The sequence below is a fragment of the Emiliania huxleyi genome (genome assembly GCF_000372725.1).
Source record: "Emiliania huxleyi CCMP1516 unplaced genomic scaffold EMIHUscaffold_707, whole genome shotgun sequence".
In the NCBI taxonomy this organism is placed as follows: domain Eukaryota; phylum Haptophyta; order Isochrysidales; family Noelaerhabdaceae; genus Emiliania; species Emiliania huxleyi.
The window spans coordinates 4,841-16,676 of NW_005196705.1; the positions used below are offsets into that span (position 1 = coordinate 4,841).

An 11,836-nucleotide genomic window follows, 5' to 3' on the forward strand; every position below is an offset into this window, starting at 1 on the left:
GGCACACCGCTGCTGGTGACGGTCAACGCGACCACAGTGATCGGCCCGTCACAGGCGCCTCTTGTCAAAGCGACGCTCGTGACACCCCTTGCAGCAGTGGCGGCTCCGGCCGGCAATGCCCAGCCCGCAGCTTCGGCTGTTGTTGCCATACCGAGTGCACCGGCCGTATCCCTCCTCCCCCCCCCCACGAACGGATCGCCGCCTCCGCCTCCCAGTGTGTCTCCTCCGCCTCCGAGTCTGTCACCACCTCCGAGCAGTTCACCACCACCACCACCGCCACCGCCTAGCGCCTCGCCGCCGCCGCCGCCGCCGCCGCCTAGCGCCTCACCACCGCCGCCGCCTAGCGCCTCACCACCGCCGCCGCCTAGCGCCTCGCCGCCGCCGCCGCCGCCGCCGCCGAGCGCCTCGCCGCCGCCGCCGCCGCCGCCGCCGCCGCCGGATGCCTCGCCGCCGCCGGATGCCTCGCCGCAACCACCCAATGCCTCACCGCCGCCGCCGCCGCCGCCGCCGCCGCCACCCGACGCCTCGCCGCCACCCGATGCCTCACCCCCACCTCCGCCGGACGCCTCGCCGCCACGCCACAGCCCGCCATGGGCCTCCGCGTCGGTCGCGGCAGTTGCCGAGGGGGCGCCCGATCCCGAGCCCGTCACGCCACCGGCGGCAGACCCCGTGCCTGTCCCCGTGCCTGTGGCTGTCACCGTGCCCGTGCCCGTGCCGGCCGCCAAGGCGCCGTCGGAGGAGGACGAGGAGACGGTCCTGCGGCAGATGGCGGTGGCGCAGAGGCGCTGGTGGGCGCAGGTGTTTGGGGGAGTCGGGGCGGCGTCGGCGGCACTCTTCCTGCTGCTGAAGTGCTGCCGCCGGCGCGGCCTGCGCAGCGGAGCCTACTCCTCGGTGCACGGCGAGGCGTATGACGCCTCCTCCCTCGCGCCTATGTGCTGCGCGCTCGATATCGCCGACAACGCGTCGCAGGCGGGGTCAACCATCTCGCACGAGCAGATCGACACGTGGGACGACTTCGACATCGACGAGGACGGGGATGACGGCTGGGGCAGCCGCTCCACATCCTCGAGCCCGCCCAGAATGGCGAACCTGGAGCCGAGCACACAGGAGCCTCGTCCGCCACCGCTGGTCGAGTTCTGAGGCGGCCACGCAACCCGGCGGCTGTGGGGTGGGCCCGCGGCGTGAGCTCGGGGAGGCTGCGGAGTCAGGAGTAGGAGGGACAGATCCCAATCCGGGGAGAATGAGCCGTTAATGCGTGTCCGGCCTTTGATTGTGATGGAGAGCGGGGAGAGCGAGAGGCTGATGCGAGGGGTATATGAAGCGGGGTCGGCGAGGGGCTTTCTTCCCTTCGCCTCCACACTGCTCTCGCTGTGATATATGCGGTACTACTACTAGCTAATACAGGCACTCTGCGCGCAAAACATGCACATGCACATGCACATGCACATGCACATGCGCATGCGTGCACATGACAATGTGCGCCGCCCCGCGCCCCCAGCCCACCCCCCACAGCCGCAGCCCCCCCACACACGACACAGCCACGCAACGGACACACACGCAAGAATTCAAGAAACGCGGGGAAGCCGTGAACTGTGAGAACACTGTGAGATGACGTGTACACGCGCCGCGGCGCCCTGAGCTGTGGCGTGCGCGCGGCGTGCGCGTCAGGGCTGCTGACCTCCGGCAACTCCGGCTGGCGGCTCTCGGTCTCGCGGACCGGTCGAGACCGGTGCCGGTCTCGCGCGGACCACCGAGGGGTTTGCCCGCGACCGGACGAGATTCCGCGCGCGGCCCGTCCCGATCGTCGGAAAATATGCATATGCTATGCCGCGTGTCATTCTTTGTCGTGCTTGATGGAAATGTGCACCTGCGTCACGCTATACGGCGGCAGTTGGGCTTCGAGGCGCAACGTGCTCTGCTGGGAGCACCGTAGGATCAACTCTCCCGAGCCCCCCCTGCCGGTGTGACGGGCCTCCGCCTCTGCAGCTTCCCCATCGCGTGCGCCGAGGCAGTTCGCAGAGAGGACGGCCCGCCCGACGTGGAAGCGACCGACGGCGCCGAGCCAGCCGCTGCTGACGGGGTCTACTCCCGTGGCGCGCAGCTCGGTGGAGCTAAGGAGGACATCGACGCTGGGCGAAGCATGTCGCGAAGCCTCGGCTAGCGGCAGGCTCGCCGCGCGCGTGTGTGCGCTGGCAGCGTCGAGGTTGGCGAGCGTGAACAACACTGAAGCGCCACCGCGCGCCACCGTGGCGACGGCCTCGACGTCGCCTCCGCGCCCGCTCATGTCGTCGGGATCGGAACCAGACAGCGGCAGAAGCCGCTGCCCTTGGTGTACCGACAGCAGTGCAAGCGCCTCTCCAAGTGGCGTCAAGCCGGCATCCCACGGGCCGGTCCAGATCGCCCCCTCGTTCACGGGCTCGAAAAAGTTCGCAGAGGCCAGACGGAGTGGCTTCGCGTGTCTGAGGAGTTGCAAGAGGAATGCGGTGGCGAACATCGCGTGCGGCGCGCCAAAGGAGCGGACCCGCCAAGGAGGGCCGACGCCCCACTCGTCGAGCGAAATCTTTGCGCTCTTGGCGCGCCCGACCGTGTCGAGTCTTCTCCTGTGGTAGTGCAGCGCGGGCATCGCGACCCGCGCCGCAGCCTTGGCGAGGCTCGTCATCGAGGCCGGATCCCACGCATCGGGCTGCCGAATGTAGAGGTGGTAGCTATGAGCGAAGAGCGCCTCGCGCACTGCGGTCGACTGCATGTAGCCCCAAGGCGGCTTGAGCCACTCCTCCATCTCGCGGCGGCCCATGTCGAAGCTGCCCGAGCCGTCCCAGCTGCTGATGTTTGGCGCCGCGTTGGAGGCGACCAGCTTCGCGGAAGGGTCAACCCCGCGCAGCGCAGCCGTGAGGTTGGCGAGCATGTCCCGGTACTCGCGCGGCGTCGCCGGCGGGCACGCGCCCGCCGCCATGTTGCACTCACCACCGTCCACCCGCCTCACGCGGCCACCCGAGTAGCGCAGCTGGGCTCCGATTTCGTTGCCCAGGTATATGACACGCGCACCGAGCGGCTCGGTCACGCCGCGCGCCGCACGCAAGCGACCCATCGGTGTCCCCGACGCGTCGCCGTTGGTATATTCCAGCAGCGCACGTGCGCTCTCCACCTCGTCGGGCGTTCCAAACTGCAGCGTGACCCCAATTGCCGGCGTCGCACCAATCTCGCGGCAGAGAGCGAAGTACTCGTCCACCCCCGGCCAGTTCTCAGAGAGGCCGTCGGTGTAGCCAAATTGCCCGCCGCTGACCGCGCCACAAAATGGGCCGGGCGGGTTGTACACAGGCGGCCGCTCGTCGGGAGGCAGGATCCCGTCCCGCCAGTCGCTCGCTATGGAGGAGTAGCACCCCCCCGGCCAGCGTAGCGGGCCACGGAAGCCAAGCCGCCGCAAGAGGCGCAGCACGTCTCTGCGTGCGCCATGGACATGGTCACACGGCATCAATGACACAGCTCCGATCGAGAATTTGGCACTGCACCGCCGATCGCCACTTACCGCTCTGCCGGCGACGCGGAGCGTGGCCGACATGGTACTGATGGAGGAGGTGAAGTTGAAGTGCCTCGTAGACCAGCTGCTGGCGACGTCGGCGGCGGCCCACGAGGCGAGGGACACGCCCCGCTCGTCGTCTGTCAGTTCGGCCGTGAAGATCGTGGAGCAGTTCCCTCTCGCAGCCGCGCGCAGCACAAGCCGAGCAGTATAGCAGCGGCCCGACTGCAAAGGGATGGCGGAGCCGTCGCCTGGCCCCGACTCAAAGCCTGCCCCTACTCTTGTCTGGTAGATACCGCACTCTCCAGTGGCGTGCCGCCTGCCCTCGCTCGTACAGGCTACGGCATACGTGCCAGCGCGGCCAGACAGCCCAGGGCTCTCAAGAGCAGGCGAGCCAATTGGGTGCCAGCGCGGCGGAAACGTCCCATTTCCGCTGCCAAACAGCCGGTTGGCCAGCAACTGCGCAGAGAGCCCAGCAAACATGTTGTGCCGTACCAGCTCCATATTGAGCCCGAAGAGCATGCCGCTTACCGGCTCGGCGGCCAAAGAGAGGTTGAGAAGCAGCGGCGGCACCTCCCGGTCCAGCCTGGCTGCCTCCGCCTGGCGCGCGGAAGCAAAGGAGGCCCAGTGCGCGCGGCATGCCTCGCCGCACGGTGTCAGTCCTGCACGCTCGAGGACGTCGGGAGGAAAGTTCATAGATCGCCAGCGACCACCGTCACGGCGCGGCGGCAGGCGCGGGACACGCGCGACGATCGGGGGGGCGACGACGGGCACGTGTGACGTGACGTGGCCGGCGACGCGGCGAGACGCAAGCTCCCGGCGGGCCATGGGTGTGAGGTTACCGACTGCACTCCAAGTGTTCCAAGTGCAAGCGGCAAGGCGAAACACACACCACGAGACACTGAGTGACTCTGTGGGGCGTTTTGGGGGGTCTTCCGCTTCCCCAGGATATGTATGTATGTATGTACAATGTGTGTGAGAGGACTCGAGATTTGTTCGAGATTGGGGCAGGCCGCGGGCGACGCGGAGCTTCCGCCGGAGGACGACGCGGTCGAGATGGCGAGCGCCGTCCACGTGCTGGACAGCGTGGCGGAGGTGGGCCCGAACTACACCCTGCTGCGCAGCAAGGAGACGAAGGCGATGCGGCGGAAGCGACAGCTCGAGGATGCCAGGGCGGCGCTCGACGGCCACACTGTCCTGCCCACCGGATCGCGCCTCGAGATCTTCTGCGACAGCGAGCGGTGGTATCCTGCGACCGTCATGGCGCGGGAGGAGGACAAGGGACGGACGGATCGTGCACGAGGTCGAGTACGACGGCTACCCGGATCGGCGGTGGTGGCACATGCTGGACGACGAGCGGTGGCGCGCCGTCCCAGAGCAGGCCGGCGCGGGCGCAGGCGGGGATGGGGATGGGGATGTGGCGATGGACCGCGTGGACGGCGAGCATGGCGCCCGTGCCGCGGGCGACGCCGAGGCGGCCGAGGTGCGGCCGGCGCCGCCTCCTGTGCGCCGGGGCGTGCGGCGCAGCGCGCTGGCGGACGCCCTCGAGGCGGAGGATGACGAGCAGCAGGAGGCGGCGGAGAGAGAGAGAGAGAGAGAGAGAGACCGCGGCGCAGCCAGTGCCGCGGCGAGGCCTCCGGCTGTTTGCGGCGGGCGGGTTGCTGCTCGCTGCGATGGCGAAAAACTCGTCTCGCCACACGCCAAGGGCTTATGCTCTGGCGAGACGTGAGGCGCATGCGCCCAGGACGGGAGGGGGCATGTGTAACGACACTGCTAGAGATGCCTTTCGGGGCCCAGAGATAAAACTTCTGTGATGCCATGCGTGACCTAGTAGTGTCCCCAGCTATGGGCGTGTCCACGTTGGAGCCAGGTGTGGTGTGGGCGCGAGAATAGCTCCGCCGTTCATGGAGGCAACCGATGCGAGTCGACTGGTGTGTGTCGTCGTGGTTTCGTATCAAGAATTCTCTCTCTCTCTAGGCGGCGGCGCGTGGCGATGAGCGGCCGATGCTAGCGCCTTACGTGCCAATATTTGGGCGCCTATTCGGCGCCCAATGTGCTAATATTGGTGATCCAGCGGCAAGACGTGCCACTGCACGGGGTGTGGGAATATCATTTAGGGAATAGGTAGACTATTCATCACTGTGGGGGGGGAGAGAGTGATAATAGGGGTGCTGAGGTGGGGCTGGGTGGAGGTGATTCTCCGGGTCAGTCTGGAGGTCATAAAGAGCCAGAAAAGCCTCATAAGGACACGGGGTGAAGGAAGGAAATCGGGCATTCTCTTGCCGTCGATCATCTCAAGAGGCCGCGCAGTTCATGGCCGACAAGGCATGTCTCGGGTACAGCAAGGTCAAACGAGAACAGACCGGCGAAGAAACGGTGCGCGCGAGCCCTCTTGAGAGCGCGATCGCCAAGCAGGAGAAGCTGCGCAGCCGCCTTGACGCCGAGGCGAGCGTTGGCGTAAGCGCCGCCCTCGTCGGCTCCTTTGCGCTCTCGCTGCTTGTCGAGGCCAAGGACATGGAGGACGGGTCTTCGGTGCAATGGATGTTCGTGCTCTTCATGGCCACATCCGGTTCGCTCTGCCTGGTGGCGGTGATCACAACGGGCACCATCTACTGGGCTGGCACGCACATCATGTCCGCCACGCTCGACAATGTCGCGCAGGAGAACGACCTGTTCCGAGCGTTTTGGAAGCTCGGTGCCATGCGTGCGGCTCGGACGGGCGCCAGGCGCGCGTTCCAGCTCTCGGTCCCTCTATTCCTCGCCGGCATCACCGTCATGATCCAGAGCTTCACAGGAGACGAGAGCGGAGGTGTCAGCGTGGTCGCGGCGGTGGTTGGGGGCGTCTTCTCCGCGACCATCACCTTTGGCCTGATCGTGACGGCTCTCATAGAGCGCTACACGTCAAAGACCACCGCGACCGCTTGATCCGCGTGCGAATCGAGAGGCGCGCGCGGAGCATGTCATGGCATGTGTCCTATGGGCTATGTTGCGAAATAAGGTGGTGCTCGGGCACAACCCTCTCATGTTAGGGTAGGACACGTGGCGTCATGTGTGTGTGTGTGTGTGTGTGTGTGTCAGGGTGCCCACGAGCAGTGGGGAGGGTGGTGGGGAGACCACGAAGTTGGGGCCCCGATCGACCGCCCCGTAGTGACTGTCAAGCCTCCCGCCCACCATCGCAGCCCCCAACGCCGCCCCCGCCCTCACCCCCGCCCACGCCGCCGCCACCATCGCAGCCCCCGACGCCGCCCCCGCCCTCACCCCCGCCCTCGCCGCCGCCCTCGCATCCGCCCTCCCCTCCGCCGCCCTCGTCTCCGCCCTCGCCGCCGCTGCCCTCCCACCCGCCGCCGCTGCCGCCTCCGTCGCCGCCACCCTCGCCGCCACCGCCCGCCCCGCCGCCGCCCTCGCCTCCGCCGCCGTCCGGCATGCCGCCGCTCTCGCCCTCGCCTCCAGCCGCGCCGCCCCCGTCGCCGCCGCCCTCGCCGCCGCCGCCCTCTCTACCAGTCTCCACCAACACAAATTCAATTTTCATAAACGGGGGCCAGAATGCCTCGCGCGTATTTGTACTCGTGCGTGTGTGTGGGAGACTGTGAGGCTCAGGAGGGGCAGCGTCCCTCTCTCTCTCTGTCAGTGTGCGCCTGCCTGGCCTGCCTGTCCGCTCTGTCTGTGAGTCTGTCGAGTCTGTCTGTGTGTGAGGGTCGGCCCCCGCGAGTTCCACCATTCCCGGTTCTGGATAACGTAACGTCGCTGGGGGGGGGGAGACAGAGAAGAGAGAGAGAGAGAGAAGAGAGAGAGAGAGAGAGAGAGAGAGAGAGAGAGAGAGGCGGTTTCACGAGAAACCAAAAAGAAAAGAAAACACCCGAACAAACGCCGCTCAGTCTGCGCCTGCGCGTCTGCAGGCCAGGTCGCAGACGCTCTGTGTCGTTTCTGCTGTCTCGCTCTCTCGCTGCGATGGCCCACCTGCCAACCCGCCACGGCCCTGCTGAGCCGCCGCCACCATGCCTCCAGTCGACCGAAAGCCGCATTCCGATTCCGATCGCCAATGATGTGCTTGGCACTGTCATCGGCCGCGACTTCAACCCCGAGTTTGCCAACCATATGACCATGTCAGGCTCGCAGGCCCTCATCCAGCTTGTGGGCCCGAGCGCATCGGTGCTCGCGATGGGGATCAATCCAGTGGCTATCTGGGGCGCGGACGGCTCGACATGCACACTGCTTCGCCGCGGGGAGCGATCGCGCCTGCTCTTCAACGGTGACAGGATCAGCCTGGTCGCTCAGCCGACGGGTCAAGTGGACGCGGGCTGCACGTACACATTCGTGCTCGATGACCAGCAGCTGCAGGAGACCGATGAGGCGCTCAAGGCCCCGCTGAAGGTTCTCACGCCTGGCGCAGTGCCCACGCTGGCTGCCAAGACGTCGGTGCCCAAGCTTGTCCGGAAGTTCGGCCGTCAGCGCGCCGCCCTCGCCGGGCCCTCGGCCGCCGCCGTCGACGACATCACAGGCTCGGACACGTTTGAGCCGATGGAGCCGGATTTCAACCTGTTCTGCCTTCAATCGGGCATCCCGCTGCCCACCGACGCCTACCTCAGCAGGTTCGAGGAACTCCGCCTGCCGTGGCTCGAGGAGCTCGAGGCAGCCGCGCTCACGGCCATTTGCGACGAAGACAACGTCGACTACGAGGCCGCCGAGGCGGAAGACGTGCCCGCGCTTGCGGCACGCATCCGTGCAAGCGGCGGTGTCTCAAAACCTGCTCTGATCAAGGCGTGCCATGTGCAAGGGCTGCGCGGAAACCGGGACACCCCAAAAAGCGAGCTGCTAGCACGGCTGCAGGGGGCGGAGACCCGCTACCGAGGCGCCAGTGCAGATGGCATCCGCGCTCAAGTCGCGCTCCTCACGAGCTCGCGACGGCGCGGTCTGCTCAAGCCCAAAGGCTGCATGTTTGCTTACCCGGAGGACGTGACCTGCCTCGTGATCGGCGCCCACCCGTCCTTGGAGCGTGACAGCATCACATGCGCAAAGAACAGCCGCACGATCATCCTTGACCAGCTGATGGTCGCACTGACTGCCGAGTCGGAGGAGCGAGTGGAGGAGCTTCTGGACGGCTTTGAGACCGGCAACATCAGCATCACTGGCGATCAGAGCAGTGAGTGGCTCATTTACGACGCACTACGCTGCCTGATCCGGATCGGCGAGCGCGCCTTTGAGGCCAGCAATCGCGGCAAGCGCCTCGCGGTGGTTTTTTTGGGGAAGCTTGCTGAGCTGCTGCGGCAGGTGAATCTCGACCCGATGAAGATGTTCGACCCCACCCAGAGCCGCAGGCTGGGCTTCTACGTGAAGCACGAGCTTGAGGCGACGCGGACCTTCCCAGCAACGAAGGAGGAGGAGGAGCGGCGCGCGTGGGGGCCAAAGTCGTTGATGACGTTTGCGCAGAGCACGCTGCAGGGCCGTAGCGTCGCGTCGATCCGTGTCGTCGATGGCGACCAGTCCGTCGTGTCGACGGCCGGGTGGCTATGGCATCCGAACTACATCGAGGGCTCTATGGCGGCGTCGATCATCGACCGGCCGATGAGCCTCTGGCGTGACGTGCTGTCAGGCCGACCGCGCTTGCCCGAGATGACGCTCGACCTTCGCGAGCTCCGCAGCCTCCTCAAGAAGACGAAGCCCAAGGAGAAAGCAGTGGACACCAAGCGGGCTAAGAAGGCCGCAGGCAGCTCGCGCGGCGTCCACTGAGACACCTCGGTCTGTTGTGGCGCAGACTGCGTGTCTTGCGCTGGGGACTCTCAGCTCTCAGCCCACTTGCGCCTCAGGGCCAAATGACGTTGACGAGCCACACACACACACACACAGACACACACTCACATACACAGAGACAGACAAAAGAGACAATGTTTGTTATGTTGACCTCTTCGTGCTTTTGAGCGGTCAGCGGTACGCGTTATGTGTGTATACCACACGCCTCACGTACTTGTGTACAAAGGTATGTATTTGTGCCATGTGGTGGGTCCCAGTCGGATGTCACGTCACGTCGCGGGTGCGTCGAGGTGCGTCGCCGATGCGTGTTGCGTCGCCGTGCGTCGCCGACCTCGCCGTGCGTCGCCGTGCGTCGCCGTGCGTCGCCGTGCGTCGCCGTGCGTCGCCGTGCGTCGCCGTGCGTCGCGGGTGCGTCGCCGGTGCGTCGCTAAAAAATAGGTCGGAACATATGTAGGTCGGAACATATGGATATGCGCATATCATCTGTAGATGGGGGGGTCGCCGCCCCTGACGGCCCGCTCGCCCGCACGCAAGCGCGCCCGAGCCGGCGAGGACGGCGAATCGGACGGCGGGGCTGTGGCGGTCGCGGATGGCTTCGAGGCGCCCGTCTTTGGCGCGCGCGTCCCTTCGGCCAGGTCACCACGCTGCCGCTCGAGGGCGAGAGGACGGCCCTCTGGCAGCGAGCGACATGAATGGCGTCGCAAGTGATCGCGCGGACGCTTGGTACGTCACCACTGCTGACTCAGTGCTGCACGTCTCTGCGGCCGGGCGCGTGCGCAGCGTGGCAACCCTGGAAGGCGCCGGCCTCCGCGGCATCGCCGTCAGCCCGGACGGCAGCGCTCTGTTTGTGGCGGACTTTGACGGCCGCAAGATCCTACAGGTGGAGGCTGCGACTGGCGCGGTGACCACTCTTGCGGGCAGTGGCACTCGCGGCAGCGCTGATGGGGTGGGCGGCGCGGCGCAGTTCCACTACCCACATGCGGCGTCGCCATCAGCCCGGACGGCAGCGCGCTGTTTGTGACAGACTTCGGCAACCACAAGATCCGGCGGGTGGAGGTGGGGACTGGCGCGGTGACCACGCTTGTGGGCAGCGGCACTCGCGGCAGTGCTGATGGCGTGGGCGGCGCGGCGCAGTTCTACTACCCATGCGGCGTCGACCTCAGCCCAGGCAGCGCTCTCTGTTTGTTGCTGACTTCGGCGGCGACAAGATCCGGCGGGTGGAGGTGGCGACGGGCGCGGTGACCACGGTGGCGGGCAGCGTATAAGTAGAGGAACCAGTGGAGATATACGAATACATAATTTAAAGCGCAGGAATCGGCGCCCGGCCAGCTCCTCGAGTCATCGGTTTTCACGGAGGTGTCGGAGCACGGTGCACGGCAGTTCGTCCCTCATTTTAACAACATAAGAGCTACAAAGGCGTACGGAACGCGCCCCCATGATACTAACACCCCCGTCGGACTCCGTGAGCCGCGGTTACAGAATCGGTTGTCAAGGGCACAGCCGCGCGCGGCGCTCACCGAGTGATGACAATGTCGTCAATCTTCAGGATGAGCCGGACGCACTCGGTCGCGAGCGAGACGGCCGAGGTGTGGACGAGGAGCGGCACCAGCACGTTCTCCTCGAGGATGTTTGTCACCTTGCCCTTGCGCACGTTGATGCCCGCCGCCTTCTCGCCCTCCGCATGCTTGTTCCGCAGCTCCGTCACGACGTGGATGGCGTCGAGCCCCGCATTCTCGGCGAGCGTGTACGGGACCACCTCCATCGCCTCGGCGAACGCGCGCACGCAGTACGAGTGCATGCCTGCGGCGGGGCGGCGGCGGGCTGCGGCCGGGCGCGCGCGCGGCGGGGAGGGGCGGCGGGCGCGCGCCGAGCAGCGAGTCGGCCCACTTGGAGAGCTCGTACGAGAGCCGCATCTCCGGGGCGCCGCCGCCCGGCGTGAGGAACCGCTTCTTGACGAGGCAGCGCAGCACGCAGAGCGCGTCGTGCAGCGAGCGCTCCGACTCGTCGAGCACGAGGTTGTTGGACGCCTGCAGAGGGGCGGCGGAGGGGGCCGGTCGGGCGGCGCGGTCGGGCGGCGGCTCGCGGGCGCGGCGCGCTCCTTGCACAGGATGGTGACGGTCTTGCCCTCGTTCGGCACGCCCGTCACGCGCACAATCTTGCCGTCGCCCGTCGACACCTCGTGGACGAGCTCCGCGCGGCCGAGCTTCTCCGGGTGGAAGGTATCGATGTTTGCGATGGGCAGGCAGCCGCATGTCTTGCAGATGAACTCGACGTCGTCGCGTTCGATGTCCTTGACGACGAGGATCTTCATCTTTGCGAGGAAGTGCAGCGACAGGTCGTTGACCGCGTCCCGCAGGATCGACTTTTGGATGAGCAGCACGTTGCAGCCGCTCTTTTGCACCTTCTTGCACATGTCGAGGATGTACTTGCGCTCTTCCTTGAGGATCCGGTCCTGCAGCACCGGCGCCGCGGTGAGGGGAGGGCCGGCAAGCCGCACGCGTGGGGCCGGCCGCGCGCCATCTGCGTGTAGTCAGAGACGGTCACGTTTTGCTCGATGTCGGTCTTTGGCGC

The 11,836-nt window shown here is 66.6% G+C and overlaps 3 protein-coding genes across 3 annotated transcripts in view; 1 reads left to right on the plus strand and 2 right to left on the minus strand.

Annotated features, from left to right (window-relative positions):
- Positions 1-364: 364 nt before the first annotated feature.
- EMIHUDRAFT_317100 (hypothetical protein) lies at positions 365-7,046 on the minus strand (the record flags this gene model as incomplete). Its single annotated transcript, XM_005761506.1, has 3 exons — positions 365-443; positions 3,196-3,199; positions 6,689-7,046. 3 exons carry the CDS (start codon positions 7,044-7,046, stop codon positions 365-367), a joined length of 441 nt encoding a protein of 146 aa, XP_005761563.1.
- A 2,708-nt stretch (positions 7,047-9,754) lies between these two features.
- EMIHUDRAFT_248818 (hypothetical protein) lies at positions 9,755-10,530 on the plus strand (the record flags this gene model as incomplete). The annotated part of the gene is made up of 4 exons (XM_005761507.1): positions 9,755-9,900; positions 9,971-10,228; positions 10,261-10,348; positions 10,429-10,530. 4 exons carry the CDS (start codon positions 9,755-9,757, stop codon positions 10,528-10,530), a joined length of 594 nt encoding a protein of 197 aa, XP_005761564.1.
- A 105-nt stretch (positions 10,531-10,635) lies between these two features.
- The window catches only part of EMIHUDRAFT_471033 (hypothetical protein), a gene marked incomplete at its 5' end in the record, with an annotated part of 3,186 nt that continues 1,985 nt past the window's right edge, over positions 10,636-11,836 (minus strand). The window contains 3 exons of the mRNA XM_005761508.1: positions 10,636-11,021; positions 11,056-11,292; positions 11,382-11,717. Coding sequence (XP_005761565.1) covers positions 10,779-11,021; positions 11,056-11,292; positions 11,382-11,717 — 816 coding nt within the window. The 3' untranslated portion in view covers positions 10,636-10,778. The remainder of the gene's footprint in view (positions 11,022-11,055; positions 11,293-11,381; positions 11,718-11,836) is intronic.